General features: G+C 45.1%; 1 protein-coding gene across 1 annotated transcript in view; it reads right to left on the bottom strand.

Annotated features, from left to right (window-relative positions):
- The window catches only part of GTF2F2 (general transcription factor IIF subunit 2), a 132,451-nt gene extending 113,625 nt beyond the window's left edge, over positions 1–18,826 (bottom strand). The window contains exons 1-2 of the mRNA XM_006083525.3: positions 18,589–18,826; positions 11,211–11,284 (exon numbers count right to left, since the gene is read on the bottom strand). Coding sequence (XP_006083587.1) covers positions 11,211–11,284; positions 18,589–18,654 — 140 coding nt within the window. The 5' untranslated portion in view covers positions 18,655–18,826. The remainder of the gene's footprint in view (positions 1–11,210; positions 11,285–18,588) is intronic.
- Between the last annotated feature and the right edge of the window lie 682 nt (positions 18,827–19,508).

Raw genomic sequence — 19,508 nt, 5'->3', positions numbered from 1 at the left:
TATCCTATCCGTAATTCTATAAGAAAAACAAGTCTCATTAACCCCATATGAGTATTTTATTAGAACTTTGTGTCACTTAACCTGCCCTAATAATATGTTATCCAAATAATGATCTGATTACAATTCTTATCTTTATTTCTGAGAATTTTTTAGCATTCAGCAGCATGTGAATATATGTTTAATACAGATATATGTTATTACTATTTATTTTGTCTAGCTGAAGATGTTTCATTTACCTAATAAAATCTTAAAGATCAAAATTAAATTTAACAATATTTTAAAATTACAAGCAATTTTCTACACTATAAAAACAATATATGGCCTGGCCTTTGTGGCTCAGTGGTTGAGCATCAAGCCATGCATGAAGAGATCAGATATTCGATTCTGGGTCAGGGCACATGCCCAGGTTGCAGGCTTGATCCCCAGTAGGGGGCATGCATGAGGCAGCCAATTGATGATTTTTCTCTCTCATTGATGTTTCTATCTCTCTCTTCCTCTCTTTCTATTAAAAATCAATAAAAACATTAAAAAAGAAAACATCAAACAATATATGCCCATACATAAACATACAGACAAGTCAAAAGGAAGTTTGAAAATAGCCATAATTCCACTAACATCTTGGTACAATAAATATCCTTCCAGACTATTTATGTGAATGACATGTTTTTAAATGTCTTTTTTACAAATCTGAAATCAATGTAGACTTTACATAAGAGCCTAATTTTAAAAAACATGTATTAAATTCCTACTATATGCAAAATCCTAATATATAAAAACCCAGGGGTTGTCATGTCCTAAACGACTGAACAGGAGGCTGCGTGGGGCGACCAGGCCGGCAGGGGGGGCAGTGAGGGACAACCAAATGACTGGGCCCTGGCTCCTGGCTGGGGCCGGCTGCTGAAGGGAGCTCTGGGCTCTGGCTGGGACGCTGTGGAACTGCAATGGGGGCGTGGCCGGCCTTCAAACTCAGGGCCCAGAGCTCCCTGTCACCACCAGGGCTCAGAATTCCCTCTGGCTGGGGCGAGGCGGCAGAAGGGAGGTCTGGGCCGGGCGGGACGGCTGAACTCTGGGTCTCCCGCCATCCAAGAGTGGCCGGCCTTCAAACCTGGGGCCCAGAGCTCCCTGCAGAAGGTGCTTCTGTTTGTTTAGTCCATTGGTTTTAAATCAGATTACACTCCCACAAACAGGGTAAGAGAAAACTGTTCAACGCGCCTTCGGCAAAACGCAAACTCTTGCTGAACTTGAGCGACCCCTTCCCGGCATAGCTGTCTTCGCGCTTTTCAGGGCACTTTTGAAGGAAGGAAAGGGATCTGGCGCCCCTATGGCTCTCCTGCGGGAACAGAGCTGGAAAAGCAAAGTTTCCCAAGGAGGTGGGAGCGCAATGGGGACTCTCCCAGCTGGGGGAGGGGCGCGCCCGACGCCCCCTACACTCCAGGGCTGGGGCAGGGCACACGGGGCGGGACATCAAGTGGTAAAGGTCCAGCAGACGCCCAGCCTATAGGCCGCCTGAGGAGGGGTGTCAGATGCATGAAGGAAAGGCTTAGCATCTCTGTCATCGCTTTGGTTTTCAGAATTCCCTGCTCCCCATCTGTTGGCTCCCTCCCTCTGAGGGCCACTGTCGTCCTCACATGGATGCAATTGGAATACTGTATCTAGAGAGGATTGCCCCAATGTACATATCCTTTTATCCAACGGTGAAAAAAATCCCAAAGAAGGAGACAGACTGCTGTCTGTTAGGCTTAAAAAAACCCAAAAGTGTCCAGCAAGGAGCTGAGACTTGGTTCTGTCCACGCGCCTCAGAGAGATTGGATGAGGAAATGGCCCGGCTTGACCCCGACTTTACCCACTTATGTTACTCTTGAAGGTGTCTTTGCCACAATGTGAATAAACTGCCACCTTTTGGAATAGGGGCTCATACGAAAGTCTGCATTCCCAACTTTTCTTGAAACAGATCTATGTTCTGCAGCTGTGGCCACTGTCCTGAGACCAGTCCTGAGACCAGGTCCTATCGCTGGGCACTGGAGTGAACCCCCCCGCCCCCCTCCCCCCCGTGCCCTTTTACATTCAGGGATTGAGCTGAACTCACTTTGGGGGAGGCCTGGCAAGGGTGACAGGTGTCACAGATGGCAGGATGGAGAATGGAGAGGCAGACACCCTGCTTGGTCCCTCCCTGGGTGGGGTCAGGCAGATGAAGGCCAGCCAGCCCACCCCACAATTGGGTGAGATAGCGTCCTCTGTGTCCACCTCTCATCCCATGGGCCTGGCCACTCCCCTCAGCTCTGGGCAGCCCTCTGTTCCACGACAGCATGCTCTGCCCTCATATGCTGCTCACCCTAAATGAGAAGGAAGAGAGCAGTTAGCCCACAGACAACTACACAGAAAGATAGGGCTCACGGCTGGTGAGCACAGTGGCGGTGGCAGGAGCCTCTCCTGCCTCCGTGGGAGCACTAAGGAGCAGCGAGCCAAGTGGTAAGGAGCAGCGAGCAGGAGGGCAGTAAGGAGCAAGGGGTCCTGGAATGGGAGAGGGATTTCCCCCTGGACTGCGAGAGGGTGCAGGCTAGGCTGAGGGACCTCCCCACCCCAGTGCACCAATTTTGTGCACTGGACCTCTAGTATTAAGTATAATGTCTCTGTCTTCAGCCAGAAGAAGATATAAAAGCTATTAACATTTAATTAAGAGAGCCACAATGTGCCAGGATCAGAGGAACTGAGTGAGGGATGAGGTCAACAGCATGGGAGCATTCCAAGCTAAGAGAATAATCCATCTGAACACTAGAAATGAGAAATTATCTAACACATTCTTCCGAACATCAATGCACAGGCTGCAGTCAAGTGGTAAAGAGCCTCTTAGGCCAGACTAAGGTGTCCAGAATCTTAAGACAGACTTTACTGGAGGACTTCTCAGAGTTTTTAATATATTAAAATGCAATGTTAATCTTCTTTTTGTTGGAGAAGTATCTAGAATACAGGTGCATTCTAGAAATTTTAAGATTTCACATACGAATATGAATTTCCAGCTTCTCTTAAGATTTGAAAGGTTTGGCAACAATATACCCCTAATTCAGCTCTCAGTAAATACACAGATAGGCAGGCACTGAATTCACTACAGTCCCTTCCCTATCACTCCAGAACCTGGCTTCTAGAAGCATTTAATTTAGCTACCTTTAAGAAAGAGGCACTGTAGGCAAAGCCAAGGCAAAGATGCAGAAGGTACAGTACTTGCATAATGTTTACTGAATTAACTTGAGGCTAAAACAAAAACCCAGGTAAAAAGTAATGAAAGCTTGAACTGGGTAATGGTAGAAAGCAAGGAGGGTCGCACGGGAGCCAACTAGAAAAAGTTTCCACTGGCTAAATTCTGGACAATTTGAACATCAGAATAAATGATAATAACAAACTGTAGCCCACTGAATAAAACCGGGATCCTTAATTTTATACTAAAATCCTATATAATACAAGCCCAGGACCAAAGGGTGGAACAACCAGAATGACCAGTCAACCAGTCGCTATGACGTGCACTGACCACCAGGGGACAGACTCTCAAAGCAGGAATTGTCCCCTGGTGGTCAGTGTGCTACCATAGGGGGAGCGCCACTCAGCTGACCAGGATGAGCGGATGTTCCTGATGCAAACCCTGGGCCAACAGACAGGAACCCCTCTTCAGCCACAAGATTCTCTTATAAGAACCTAGTGGCCCGGTGCACAAAATTTGTTCACGGGGGGGGGGGGGGTTCCCTCAGCCCAGCCTCCAATCGGGGACCCCTTGGGGGGATGTCCGACTGCCGGTTTAGGCCCGATCCCCATAGTATCGGTCCTAAATCAGCAGTCGGACATCCATCCCTCTCGCAATCTGGACTGCTGCCTCCTAACCGCTCACCTACCTGCCTGCCTGCCTGCCTGCCTGATCACCCCTAACTGCCTCTGCCTGCCTGCCTGATTGCCCCTAACCTCTCTGCTTGCCTGCCTGATCGCCTCTAACTGCCTCTGCCAGCCTACCTGATCACCCTTAACTGCCCTCCCCTGCCGGCCTGATCTCACCCCTAACTGCTCTCCCCTGCCGGCCTGATCTCACTCCTAACTGCTCTCCCCTGCCAGCCTGATCGCCCCTAACTGCCTCTGCCTACCTGATCACTGAGGTCCGGGGTGCAGGTGAATGGGATTCCTGGCTGGCAGACAGCTGACAGCAAGCTATCCAATGGCCGATTCTGCGAGGCATGGGGCTCCCTCCTACCTCCCGTCAGGTTCTGGTTTGAAGGCCGGCCACGCCCCCGATCACGCGAGACTGAGTTCCACTGCTCCCCGGCCAGCCGGGGCCCACAGCCCCCTCAGCAGTCAGTGCTGGGTCACCGTGGTGCCCGTGGGAGCCGGGGGGGGGGGGGATCGAGAGGTCAGCAGTTCAGCCCGCTCGCCAGTCCCCGCCCACCCAAGCCTGCTGCGTGCGCGCAGCCTGGCGTTCGGTTGTCCGTTTGGTCACTTTGAACATTACGGACCCTGGTCTTTATATATAGAGATTCTGGTGTTTACTTTTTCTTCAACTACTGTTGAGGAAACTGATTTGAATACAGCATTTCAAGTCACCTCTACTGAAGATCTTATTTTTAAGAGAACTGAAAGACTGGAATGAGAAAAACAAGGAACAGAGGTACTGGTCATGTACCCTAAGGAAGAGAGAGAAAAACACACACAAAATATTCTATCTGTATGGGGCTTTGGGTGACCCCTAGAGGGGTCAACAATGCCAGCTGATACAATCAAACTGGTACCACATGAAAGAACACACACACTTGTTAATATTAAGGGCACACACTTATTAATATATTAGATGCAACTATGTAAACCATCTGCTTTAAACTAAGAGAGAAAAAGAGCTTGGAATATTCTTTTCATTTCTTTTTTGTTGCTATTGTTAATTCTCACCCAAGGATATTTTCTCCCGATTTTTTTAAAGAGGGTTGAAGGGAGTGGGGAGAGACGAGAGAGAGAAACATCAATGTGAGAGAGACATATCCACTGGTTGCCTCCCACAAGTGCACGGACTGGCATCAGAGATGGAGACTGCAACTGAGGTATGTGACCTTGACCAGAATCGAACTCACAACCCTTCAGTCCATGGCTGACACACTCTAACCACTGTGCCAAACCAGCTAGGACAAGCTTGGAATTTTCTACCAAGCAATAGTTGATAAAGAAAAACTGCAGCACACCCATTATTGCTTTTTTACCATGCTACCTTTAATATTACTAATATTACTTTAGTAATCAAAATAGTACTTAGGGTTTGCCTAGCTTTCCCAGAACCTTGGTTCATTTTTCTCTATTTCTGATAACAGCCCCCTCCTCCCCACACCAAAAAAATTTTACATTCCTCAAGCAGGTATTTTCTTTTTTTTTCCCTTTTTTTTTCTCCCCTTGACATTCCCCCGGCCTCCCCTACCCCCCAGTGTCTTATGTCCATTGGTTATGTTCATATGCATGCATACAAGTCCTTCGGTTGATCTCCTACCCCTCTTCCTGCCCCCCCAACCCTCCCCAGCCTTCCCGCTGTAGTCCGACAGTCTGTTCGATGCTGCTCTGCCTCTGTATCTATTTTTGCTCATCAGTTTATAATGGTCTTTATTATCCATAAATGAGTGAGATCATGTGGTATTTTTCTTTCATTGACTGGCTTATTTCACTTAGCATAATGCTCTCCAGTTCCATCCATGCTGTTGCAAATGGTAAGAATTCCTTCTTTTTTACAGCATAGTATTCCATTGTGTAGATGTACCACAGTTTTCTAATCCATTCATCTGCTGATGGGCACTTAGGGTGTTTCCAGATCTTAGCTATGGTGAATTGTGCTGCTATAAACATAGGGATGCATATATCCTTTCTGATTGGTGTTTCTGTTTTCTTGGGATATATTCCTAGCAGTGGGATCACTGGATCAAATGGGAGTTCCATTTTTAACTTTTTGAGGAAACTCCAAGGTATTTTCTTTATACAGAGGTTTCAGAAATGCAATATTCATGGTAAAAAATCTATATATACAAAAGGCTAATATGCTAAGTGTGTGTCCGGGTAATGACATCACATAGCAGCACCCGGCTTTCTCTCCCTAGGGACTAGCCTCCTTGCAGTTTCTTCAGCCCAGGAACACAACTTGCTTTATAGCCAGGTGCTAACATTTCACACTGTAACCAAATGTCTGTGAAGTGTTTTCCCATGCCTCATCACATTTGATCCTCATAGAAGTCCTGGAGTAGGTAAATAGGAGACTCGGTGGAATCCTATTTTCTTTTCATTAGCCAAAAAACAGAGATTTAGAAAGCTTAGAAACCTGACCCGACTGAAAAGAAGTAAGAAATGGTGGACCTTGAAAATGACTTCAGGTTTTCTCACTGCGCAAAATATAGTCAAACACTGTTGCAGTTAAATATTTTACCCTTTGTTCTCCTTGCATGATCTACACTGCTTTGTGTTGATATTTACTGCTGTGTTGCTGACAATTACCTGAAAGAGAAGTTGGGGTGCTTCACTGGGCTGGAAGAAGTTTAGCTAAATCAGAAAGCAGGTCTAATTAAGCAAGTTTATTCTGTATCTACAAAAGGCTAAGATGACTCACACATGCGCAATACATATAAAGCTCTCGCGGCCGCCAATCGCACACGTGTTTTGATCTGTCACTGTCGATTGTGAATTTGGTTGACATTTCTATTATAGAGAAAGGGCAAATAGTGATATGAAATATTTCTTCTAATTAATTTACTTTCAATGTGCATGAATTCGTGCACCGGGCCATTAGTAAATAAATAAAAGTAAAAAAAACAAAAACAAAGAAAGATCAGTTGATTTTACAAAGCATTTAAAGAAACTATAAGCTATTTCATTTGTCTCATAAACACTCTCTGAATTGGTTGGGAAGGCATTATTATCCACATTTTACAAACAAGAAACCTAAGTCTTAGATGTATAAGGCCCAAGGCCAAAGGTAATGATCAACAGCCACTTAGGACTAGGACTCAGGCTTGAGCTCTAGTGTGGTCATTTTACAATACTACGTGTTCATTATTTAAATACATTTTTCCTTTAGCCTGCCTTTCTTCAGTGACATACAATTCTGTGATTTTATTGTATGGCTCCCATTTCCAGTAAAACCAATTATAAGATAGTCTGAAGTCTGTAACAAAAAGTAGGTAATTATCTGTATTACCAAGGATTCCAGAAAAAAGACCACCACAGATTTTGTTTAAAAGTATACATTCATTTTTATTTTAACAAGAGTAGAACACCTCACAAAAATGTGATTTATCTACAACTTTCCAGGAATATGTCCACTTTATAAGTTAAATAAACAAATAATTTCCATATTATCTCACTGAATACACATAAAAGGCCTACAAAACAGGCAATTTTAGGGATAAGGATCTAAACACAGATTACATGACCTATACAAAGTAAGTGAAAGAGCTGGAACTAGAACCTGCTTGAGTTTTCTAACCACTCAAAGGCCTGAATTCAAGCCTGATTCCGCTATTAAATATGTAGTGGGGGTTTTTTGTTGTTGTTGTTGTTAATCCTCACCTGAGGATATTTTTCCCATTGATTCTTAGAGCAACTGGAGGGGGGCGGGGGAAGAAGAGAAAAACATCAATGTGTGAGAGACACATCCATCAGTTGTCTCCTGCACATACCCCAACCCAGGCTGTGATTGGGCCTGCAACCTAGGTACATGCCCTTGACTGGGAATTGAACCGACGCTCTTCGGTTTGTGGGCCGACACTCTAACCACAGAGCTGGCTGGGTAGTTATTTTTTCAGAAAAGAAGAAATTGCCTGTCTCTACCTAACCTTAAGAACTTTGGATATAAAAGCATGCCTGCTTCCAATCCATATCTTGTTAAAACAAAATGGGAGAGAAACATCGATGGCTGCCTCCTGGACGCTCCCTACTGGGGGATCAAGCCCACAACCCGGGCACGTGCCCTGATTAGCAACTGAACCAGAGATCTCTTGGGAAGATGCTCAACCAACTGAGCAACACCGGCCAGGGCTTAAAGCATATTTTTAAACAAAAGTAAGTAAGATAAAGAACAAAATACTTAGTATATAAACTATGTTTAAAACATGACATCATCCAAAAATACAGCATTGCTCCTCCAAAGAACAAAATCCAGAGGGTGTCCACCAAATCCAAATTCCACAGCTGAATGGATTAATGAAGAAACTTTAAAGTGACACCCTCCCACTCCCAAAAAGGTATAGTCCTTGCATACAAACAGTGGGTATTTTAGGCAAAAAAGATGTCCAGGTTATATACTTTTGGAGAAGCAGCAGGAAAAACTTATGCCTTAAAAATAAAAATGTTCACATTCTGTCCTGGCCGGGTAGCTCAGTTGGTTAGTGTCGGCTTGATATGCCAAGGTTGTGGGTTCGATGTCTGGTCAGGGAACATATGATAAACAACTAATGAATGCATAAATAAGTGGAACAACAAATTTATGTCCCCGTCCCCCACCCCCCCACCGAAAAAGTAATAAATAAATATTTTTAATTAGAAAAAAAATGTTCACATTTTGATTTTCTAACTATCTCACTTTTGGAACTAAAGAATAAAATAGCACCCTGGCCCTAGCTGGTTTGGCTCAGTGACTAGAGTGTCAGTCTGCGAACTGAAGGGTCCCAGGTTCAATTCCGGTCAAGGGGACATGCCCAGGTTGCAGGCTCAGTCCCCAACAGGGGGCGTGCAGGAGACAGCTGATCAATGATTCTCTCTCATTGATGTTTCTCTCTCTCTCCCTTCCTCCCTGAAATCAATAAAAATATATTTAAAAACAAATAGTGCCATGACCAGTTTTCTCAGTGACTAGAGAGTGGGCCTGCAGACTGAAGGGTCACGGTCCCTGGCCCTTGTGGGGGTACATGCAGGAGGTAAGCAATCAATGTGTCTCTCTCACATCGATGTTTCTCTGTCTCTCCCCCTCCCTTCCATTCTCTCTAAAAAAAAAATCAATGAAAAAATATCCTCGGGTAAGAATTAACAGCAGCAAAAAAGAATAAAATAGCTATTATTACTAAGCTTGTCATAGCATTACTAAATTTGTTTTTTTAAAATATATTTTTATTGATTTCAGAGAGAAAGGGAGAGGGAGAGAGAGGATAATTAGAAAAGGCCTCACTGAACTAATACTAGCCTTGGGGATTCAAAGGAAGAGTGTTCCAGAAAGAAGGAACAGAGGAAGAGCAATTATTAAGTTTAAGATGCTTCTGAGACATCCAAAAGGAAATATCAAAGTGCTCAGACATATGAGTCTTGGAGATCAGAGGAGAGGCCATACTTCAGATATCTTTAAATACAACCTGATATTCTATGAAACCAGATGAGACCACCTAAGAAGTCAGTCAAAGAGAGAGAAGAAAAGAACTAAACACTGAGCCCTAGGGTCATATAACAGTTAGAGACTGAGAGATGAGAAGAAACCAGCAATAGAGTCTGAGAAGGAACACCCAGTGAGGAAAGAGGAGAATCAAGAGAGTGGTGTCCCGGAAGTGAAGTGAAGAAAGGGTTTGGGAATAGAAGTGATCATCTATGTTAAATTCTGTTAAAGGTCAGTTAAGAGGGCTGCTAGCTGTCTGTTAGATTTAGGAATACAGATGTGGAAGACTACAAAAATGGACCACAAATTCTTGCAGTAACTCACACTACGAGGTGGAATCTATTGCTCCACCCTTGAAATTGGGCATCTCTGTGGGAATAGCCTTGGTGACTAGGCCTTCGGCAAATAAGATGCAAGAACAGACTTGCAAAGTGCTTGGGGATTGGGGTGTCTTCTCTTTTGCTTTCACCACCATGTGAACAGGCATGCTGGAGATGAAATACACATGGCCACTGCCCCAGCTGACAGCAAGCCAAAGACAAGACACGAGTGAGGCCATTCTAGCCAGGAAAATTAGCCAAGCCAGCCATAACCAGGACTGCCCCAAAGAATTATAAGCAAATAAAATGGTTTTTGTTCTAAGCCACTACATTTTGGGGTGGTTTGCTTTGAAGCAAAATCTTGATAAAGAAAAGGACAATGGTGATAAACAAGAGCTGTTTCAAAGCAGGCATGAAAATCTGGCTAGAGTTAGATTAAGAATGAATGGACAGAAAGAACAGAACACAAGGCCTCTGGCTGCCACTGGCTGAGCTTGGTAGGATTCCCTTTCTAATAAGGCCATTTTCTCCACCAGGAAGCTACACTGTTACATTGTTTACCAGGTATTCCCTACCTGCAATGAAGAAACTTTAAAGTGACACCACTTTAAACTTTGTGGCACAATGGCAAAATCCTTCTACTGAAGAACTTAATTTGACACATCCAGTTATGCCAATTCAAGTACACCTTCTCACAGGATGTGGAAAGGATGGAGAAATGAGGGAACTACATATTCTGCTGCTTTACTGCCTATAAATTTTACCAATAAATTTGACTTTATATTTACACCTGTCAGTAGGGGGGAAGTGCGAGTGTGTTTGTGCATGTACCCGTGTGCACACATGGCTCCCTACAGGGCATCTAACCATCTCTTGACGAACTTTGACATGCTCATTACATCTCATTTTCCAGGTAAAATTCTGAAAAGGAGTGAAATTCCATGTTTTTAAAAATAAATTTCAAACCGAATTCCTAAGAATGACAATTTTTAAAAATATATTTTTAGTGATTTCAGAGAGGGAGGGAGAAGAGAGAGATAGAAACATCAATGATGATATAGAATCATTGATCGGCTGCCTCCTGCAAGCCCCCTACTGGGGATAGAGCTCGCAACCCGGTCATGTGCCCTTGACCAGAATCGAACCAGGGACCCTTCAATCCAGAGGTCAAAGCTCTATCCACTTAGCCAAACCGGCTAGGACTGTAATTCCATTTAAAAGCACTTATGAAGCCCTAACTGGTTTGGCTCAGTGGATAGAGCATCGCCCTGAGGACTCAAGGGTCCCAGGTTCGATTCCGGTCAAGGGCATGTACCTTGGTTGCGGGCACATCCCCAGTGGGGAGTGTGCAGGAGGCAGCTGATCGATGTTTCTCTCTCATCGATGTTTCTAACTCTCTATCCCTCTCCCTTCCTCTCTGTAAAATATCAATAAAATATATTTTTTAAAAAAGAAAATAAAAATAAAAAATAAAAGCACTTATGAAAATTTTTTAAACAGCTTTTTAAAATGCCAAAAATATATAAACAACTTACTTAGCAATCCGCAGTTTCCCAACTTCACCTCTTCCAGGGGCTTTAGCCCACTGCTGTGACAAATATTTAGGAACCTAAAACAAAGTAAAATACTAATTAGACTATGTTTTGGACACTAACAAATCTTTTTTTTTTTAATAATTCTTTATTATTGAACGTATTACATATGTCCCCATTTCTCCCCCATTGACCTCCTCCAGCCTGCCCCCCGCCCCACACCCAGGCCTTTAGCTCCTATTATGTGTCCATGGGTTATGCATATATGTATTCAAGGTCTTTGGTTGATTACCTCCTACCCACCCACCCTCACCCACCGTCCCTCTGAAAGTCCAAACTCTATTCCATGCTTCCATGTTCTCTGGATCTACTCTGTTCATCAGTTTATTTTGTTACTTAGATTCCACATATGAGTGTGATCATGTGATACTTGTCCTTCTCTGACTTATTTCACTTAGCATGATACTCTCCAGGTCCTTCCATGCTACTAAGAAATCTTTTTAAACATAAAATGATATACTGCTTCTATTTTACTTTCTGCCTGTAATAAATAATCATTAGTATCAAGCTCTCGTTATATGTTTTGCACTATAAGGATATTAAGATATGTAAGAAATTACTTTAGTTCTCAAAGAGCTTGAAGTCAATCAAGTTGGTGACACAAAACTAAGAGATCAAAGAACTTAACAATAATGAAGTATTAACTTATGTCCCAACTAAGTCGAAGTTCAGAGATGAGAAAGGCTACCAGAAAAGACTTCTCAAAGAAGCCTAAGATGCGGCATAGGTAAACACCTGAAATTGCTACCTTGCACACCACTTCAAAAATACAACTAAAAGACAAAACGGACATCCAGAACCACAGGAAGGCTGGCTGAGTGGAAATTCTACAACTAGAAGGAAAGAGAAAAGCACACTGAGACTCAGAGGAGGTGCGGAAATAAAGTGCAGAGGTACGGAGGTGTGCACAGAAAGGGCTGGCAACTGAGGACACAGTTGTCTTTTTCATTCGGGAGGGAGACACAAGCTCCCGACGGCCCCAACTCCAGTTCTGGGCGAGTCTCTGGGGACCCAGACTCATACGGGAAGAAACTGGACTGTCTGGCATCGGGCGGAACTCGAGGGCAGCTTTCTCTCAGAAGTGCTTGCAGCGATTACCTCGGGACACTGAGACCCAGGGCCTCTTAGGGTAGGACTGAGGATCAGCCATAGCTGTTTGCTCCACCCTATTGATTCCCTGAGACCCTGCCCCACCCAAGCTGTGCGCAGAGGCTTTTGCATATGAATGACCTGGCCCTTAGCAATCTAAATTTACCTAACAAACAGCAGCTGGGTCAGAGCGACCCAGAACATCCAAAAGAAGGCCCAAGGCCCCACAGCAGCTTCCATTGCTTCACAGCTGGGCCTCATCTGGGCACCTCCAAATCCCAAACAAAGAAGAGGAATCTGCAGATCTCTCCATAGCTCCTGCTGGGTAGCCTCAGGCAGAGGCTAAATTAGCACCTCCTTAGAGATCCAAGAGCCAGTGTACCCAGTGGTCAGAGTGGGACCATCCAGATTACAACTCCTCAGATCCATAAGGGACACACTCAGGGGGCAGACTCAGTGAGCACCAATGCCCCACTGAAGCAAGTCTTGCCCCGGAAGGGTGTCTCCAGCACAGAAGTTCTCCTACTGCAGACACAGCTGATTCTCACAGCCAACTGGCCTGGAGGTCAATTCCTCCCAGTGATACCAACTACAGTGGGGCCTTGACTTACGAGTGTCCCAACTAACGAGTTTTTCGAGATACGAGCCATCTCTCGGCCGATTTTTTGCTTTGAGTTGTGAGCTAAAATTCGGGTTACGAGCCAGCTTCAGATACCCCACCGCTAGTTGGCACAGTGAACGTCACAGTGAACACCACATCATCAGCCCAGCATCACGTGTCTCACTCGTTCACAATTGATTTGACATATGAGTAATTTGAGTTACGAGCTCCGTCACGGAACAAATTAAACTCGTAAGTCAAGGCCCCACTGTACAATCAAGGCTTAACTACAACAAAACTGTGCACACAGCCCACAAAGGGATGCACCAAGAGTGTCCACCTCAGGTAATTGGGGAGGCTGAGCCACTGGGCCCTATAGGACACCTAGCACAGAAAGCCACTCTACCAACACAGGGAAGCATAAAACATGCGGAGACAAAGAAACAGGTCACAAATGACAGAAATGGAGGAAAGCAAACGACTGGATATAGAGTTCAAAACCACACTTATAAGGTTTTTCAAGAACTTTCTAGAAACCACTGATAAATTTAGTAAGACCCTCAAAATGTCTGGTGAGACCGCCGATAAATGTAGTGAGACCCTCAAGAAATCTAGTGAGACCCTCAAGGTTGTGATAAAGGACCAACTAGAAATTAAGCATACACTGACTGAAATAAAGGATATTATGCAGAGTTCCAACAGCAGACTAGAGGATCCCAAGAATCAAGTCAAAGATTTGAAATACGAAGAAGCAAAAAACACCCAACCGGAAAAGCAAAATGAAAAAAGAATCCAAAAATACTAAGATAGTGTAAGGAGCCTCTGGGACAGCTTCAAGCGTACCAACATCCGAATTATAGGGGTGCCAGAAGAAGAGAGAGCGCAAGATATTGAAAACCTATTTGAAGAAATAATGACAGAAAACTTCCCCTACCTGGTGAAAGAAATAGACTTACAAGTCCAGGAAGCGCAGAGAACCCCAAACAAAAGGAACCCAAAGAGAACCACACCAAGACACATCATAATTAAAATGCCAAGAGCAAAAGACAAAGAGAGAATCTAAAAGCAGCAAGAGAAAAACAGTCAGTTACCTACAACAGAGTACCCATACGACTGTCAGCTGATTTCTCAACAGAAACTTTGCAGGCCAGAAGGGAGTGGCAAGAAATATTCAAAGTGATGAATAGCAAGAACCTACAACCAAGATTACTTTATCCAGCAAAGCTATCATTCAGAATTGAAGGTCAGATAAAGAGCTTCACAGATAAGGAAAATCTAAAGGAGTTCATCACCACCAAACCAGTACAGTGGGGCCTTGACTTACGAGTGTCCCAACTAACGAGTTTTTCGAGATACGAGCCATCTCTCCGCTGAATTTTTGCTTTGAGTTGGGAGCTAAAATTCGGGTTACTAGCCAGCTTCAGATACCCCACCGCTAGTTGGCACAGCGAACGTCACAGTGAACGCCACAACATCAGCCCAGCATCACGTGTCTCACTCGTTTACAATTGATTTGACATACGAGTAATTTGAGTTACAAGCTCCGTCACGGAATGAATTAAACTCGTAAGTCAAGGCCCCACTGTATTATATGAAATGCTGAAAGGTATCCTTTAAGAAGAGGAAGAAGAAGAAAAAGGTAAAGATACAAATTATGAACAACAAATACACATCTATCAAGTGAATCTAAAAATCAAGTGAATAAATAATCTGATGAACAGAATGAACTGGTGATTATAATAGAATCAGGGGCATAGTAAGGGAGTGGACTGACTATTCTTGGGGGGGAAAGGGGTGTGGGGGATGCGGGAAGAGACTGTACAAAAATCGTACACCTATGGATGAGGACAGTGGGGGAGGATTGAGGGCAGAGGGTGGGGTGGGAACCGGGTGGAGGGGAGCTATGGGGGGAAAAAGAGGAACAACTGTAATAATCTGAACAATAAAGATTTAATTAAAAGAAAAATGGCGGCAGAGTAGAAGGATGCTGCATGGACATGTTCCCAGGAACAAGCTGGAATTACAACTGAAATACAGAAAGGCTTCCTGAATAATCAATGGAAAACTCACAGGAAAGAACCCTAATACCCAAGGACTGAAGGTGGAGACCTCATAGAGCAGCCGTGGGCAAACTACGGATCCGGCCCTTTTGAAAAAAAAAAAAAAGACCGTACCCTTTTATGTAATGATGTTTACTTTGAATTTATATTAGTTCACACAAACACTCCATCCGTGCTTTTGTTCCGGCCCTCTGGTCCAGTTTAAGAACCCATTGTGGCCCTCGAGTCAAAAAGTTTGCCCACCCCTGTCATAGAGACTGGTAGGAGGGGCGGAGGCGCGAAAGGGCTGGCCAGGCACCCACAGACAGCTACTGAAATCCCAGAAAGATATCTCAGCTGTGGGTGGGAAGGGGGGTGCCACTGAGAACTCTGGGATCTAATCCCGAAGTTGGGCTCCCCAGCAGAGAGCACCGAACTGAGGAAGGTACCCACATAACATCTGGCTGTGAAAAGCAGAGGGGTGCTGTCTGCCAGGGAGTGGAGCTGAAAGTTCAGGAACCCTCTTAAAGGGCCAATGCACAAAAATTCCCTGTGGAGCCATCTACCTAGTGCTCTGGCAGAGGGAGGGTGAAATGGACATGAGCTGTGAGAGCAGAACCCAGGATTGGGGACTCAGGGGACAGAGCTCAGAAGGCAGACACCCCAAGTTCCCGAGGCTGAGTCATTCCCTCACACAGCGGGGGACATCTTTCCCAGTCATCTGCCTTGCCTGGGGGGAAGATAGTTGACACATTCTATTGGAAAACACCTTGCCCTGAGGCCACTTAAGAGATTAGCCTCCAGGCAGAAGCAACTGCCCCACCCTGTTGAAAAAAACTCCCCCACCACCCGAGGATAACTGCCTGGGGTTGATTCAAAATCCTATTAGTCTGGTTGGAGGTTTCCGTAGTGTAGTGGTTATCACGTTCGCCTCACACAAAATCCTATTAGTCTGTAGACAGAGGTGGTCTCTGGAGGCTTTGAGTCTTTGTCTAATCCAATTAGTCAGAAACAGCCTTTAACACTGTCCTGCACTAGAGATTGAAAGGTATAGAGCAGTGGTCGGCAAACTGTGGCTCTCGAGCCACATGCGGCTCTTTGGCCCCTTGAGTGTGGCTCTTCCTAAGCCTTAGGAATATCCCAATTAAGTTAATAACAATGTACCTACCTATATAGTTTAAGTTTAAAAAATTTGGCTCTCAAAAGAAATTTCAATCGTTGTACTGTTGATATTTGGCTCTGTTGACTAATGAGTTTGCCGACCACTGTCCTAGACCAGTGGTTCTAAACCTTGGCTGCACATTAGAATCTCCTGGGAATCTTTTTATTTATTTATTTTTTTTACTGTTTTTTTTTTTTTTTTAAATTTCTTAAAGTACAGTGGGGCCTTGACTTACGAGTTTAATTCGTTCCGTGACGGAAGGAGCTTGTAACTCAAATTACTCGTATGTCAAATCAATTGTGAACGAGTGAGACACGTGATGCTGGGCTGATGTTGTGGCGTTCACTGTGACGTTCGCTGTGCCAACTAGCGGTGGGGTATCTGAAGCTGGCTCGTAACCCAAATTTTAGCTCGCAACTCAAAGCAAAAAATCGGCCGAGAGATGGCTCGTATCTCGAAAAACTCGTTAGTTGGGACACTCGTAAGTCAAGGCCCCACTGTATTACAAAGAGTATTACACATGTCTCCTTTTTTCCCCCCCTTGACATTCCCCCGGCAACCCCACCCCCCAGTGTCTTGTGTCCATTGGTTATTCTTATATGCATGCATACAAGTCCTTCGGTTGATCTCCTACCCGCCCCCCCAATCCTCCCCAGGCTTCCCACTGTAATTTGACAGCCTGCTCAATGCTCCTCTGCCTCTGTATCCATTTTTGTTCATCAGTCTATCATGGTCCTTATTATCCATAAATGAGTGAGTTCATGTGGTATTTTTCTTGGCTTACCAGGGGCCGTCCCAACCTCACCGGGGCTGTCTCAACCTCACCGGGAATCTTTTTAAAATCCTGATTTCTGGGCCTCATCCTCTGGAAATTGTTTCTTTGTTACTAATGTTGTGGCCTCACCCCATAACAAAGAAACAGAATTTCTGGAGGATGAGGCCCAGAAATCAGGATTTTAAAAAGATTCCCAGGTGATTCTAATGTGCAGCCAAGGTTGAGAACCACTGCACTAGAGCAAAGTGAGCCTGGAGCACGTTACTGTTGCGGTGGGGGATGGAGGGAAAGCAAAGGTGAGAGACATAAGTAAAATCAGAGTGTCTAGGAAAAATTAAAGGGAAGATATCCTAAAGCTTCCAGGAAATCTCCACCAATGGAGCAAAGAAAAAAAAAAAAGCCTCTATTATTCTGTGAGCAACAAACCAAACTGAGTTGGGGTCACAGACAATTCGCTCATACGATTGCAAAGACAGACAGAAACTCCCCGAATGGAGAGGGCTCCCCTGAGGGCTCCCAGATTGGAGAGGGTGCAGGTTGGGCTAAGGAACCCCCACACCCCCCAGTGCACGAATGTTGGACACCAGGCCTCTAGTTTATTCCATATTTTCAAGTCATACTGAGGTAGCTGTGGTAAGTCAAATGAGTGCCAGAGACTAAGGCTAGGGTTGACAAGTAAGGCATCATTCATCCATTCATCATATATCTGTTGAGCAATCACCATGTGCCAAACACAATTCTGGGCTTGACAGGCAAGGATCCTATGCTCGTGGAATGTGCGTGGGTGCGCAAGCGCAGGGAGAGGGAGGTGACCAACACTGAACACGTGAACACAGAATCACTTCAGAAGTGAAAAGTGCTCTGAAGAATAATACCAGGTTTGACCGGCTGGCAAATGACCTGCTTTAGGAAGGTGGACAAGAAGGGCCTCTCAGATCTACTTGATAATCCAGCCATACGAAAAAAGTTTTTTAAAATTTAACAAACCATTTTCCTAGAGGCTCAAAGACTCATAATCACATTTTGAACATACATATATCTTATGGAGTTCTCATAAGAAACAACTCACCGGTGTGAAAAAGTAAAGCACAAATACTGTGCTCACTAAGAGCTAATCAAGATTGCTCTCTTTACAAAACACTTTTCTTGACGGTCTGTTTCAGGAGATCCAGCCGTGCTCTGGAAGAACACTCCAATCCAATGGCTCTCCCTGCGTGGGCTCGGCGCTGCCTCGGCTCGCCCGCGAGCCCCCGTGCGGGGACGCGGAGAGCAGTGCTACTTTCTGGCAGGGAAACTCTACAGGAAGCAGACACTCTCCACTTCCTTTACAGGTTTAAGCCTAGAATCAGTTTCACCAAAAGAAGGTGTAGAAATTCTTCGGCCTGGGGTAAACTGCACCGCTCAAATCGGGACACCAAGACAGAGCCCAGAAAACCCGGGTGGAGGGGGACGGAAATCCATTCCAGGCCCGTTCGGACTCGGGCTGAAGACACTGCAGTGCCCTAAACTAATTTCCTGGTCTGAAAGCGAGCGTAGCAACGAGTCGTGCCTCCCAAGGTGTGTGAAGAGGACCATAAGGAACTTTAAAAGGCGCACGAAGTAACTCAAACTACTCACACCAGGAGGAGCGCAAGCCAGAGCCGCGCGAGCCTTACCTTGACCAGCCACACTCCGGTGTTCTGCTTGGCGCCGGTCAGGTCGAGTTCCCCACGCTCCGCCATGGGTGTGTTGCCGGAAGAGGAGTGCGACCCACAGCAGGGCTCGGGTGCTGGGGGCTCGGGTGCTGGGGGCTGGGTGCTGGGTGCTGGGTGCTGGGGGCGAGTGTCCGGATGCCAGGAAGGTGGAAACCCCGGGAAAGAGGAGCTCGCCACTGGGAGCCGGGAACTGCGCTTGCGCACTTCCACCGTCAGTACGGCTCGCTGGTGCAGACAAACTTCCTGTCGGCAAACTTTTTTTTGAGTGGGCGTGGCTACTGGTGCTCGCTGTGTCCTAGAGCTTAAACAGAGGGAATGGGCCAAAGAACTTAGGCAGGCAATGCATTTAAAGACTACTAGGCCAACAGAACTGCAAGAGGAAAGGGTCAAGACAGAAAAATAGAGCTCAAAAAGACAAAGGCTGTCAATATATGTCCAACCTGGCCAAGGAGAAACAGCATTTGGAGGACAGTGTTGTAGTAATAAATAAATTATGGGAATTAGCACAAGTGGGCACTGGGATCAGACTAAGTAGCCTTTGGGTATACTGAAAACATGCTGTTTCTAGACCTGAAGAAAAAGCAGTAACTCAACTGAGAGGCTACCCTGAGCAACTCTGATTAAGTAAACAGGACACTCAGACTCCAAAACCTGGAGTCCATGTAATTAGATTAGTGACAATAGACTTGTAAGAGACAAACCTGCTTGTTAAATTCCCCTGCTTGAACAGTTTCCCCTCTCTCTTCCTGCCTCTAGAATAAAATTCAATCCTTTCTACACAGGTCCTCTCAATTTGATCACTACTATTCAATCCAACGCACATCCAACTACACTGAGCCCATCAGATCTCCCCCAAAATATCAGTATCTTCCTCAATTTTT

The sequence above is a fragment of the Myotis lucifugus genome, unplaced genomic scaffold, assembly GCF_000147115.1.
Source record: "Myotis lucifugus unplaced genomic scaffold, Myoluc2.0 scaffold_7, whole genome shotgun sequence".
Classification (NCBI taxonomy): domain Eukaryota; kingdom Metazoa; phylum Chordata; class Mammalia; order Chiroptera; family Vespertilionidae; genus Myotis; species Myotis lucifugus.
The sequence above is the reverse complement of the archived record's forward strand: the minus strand, read 5'-3'. Positions and strand labels throughout refer to the sequence as shown.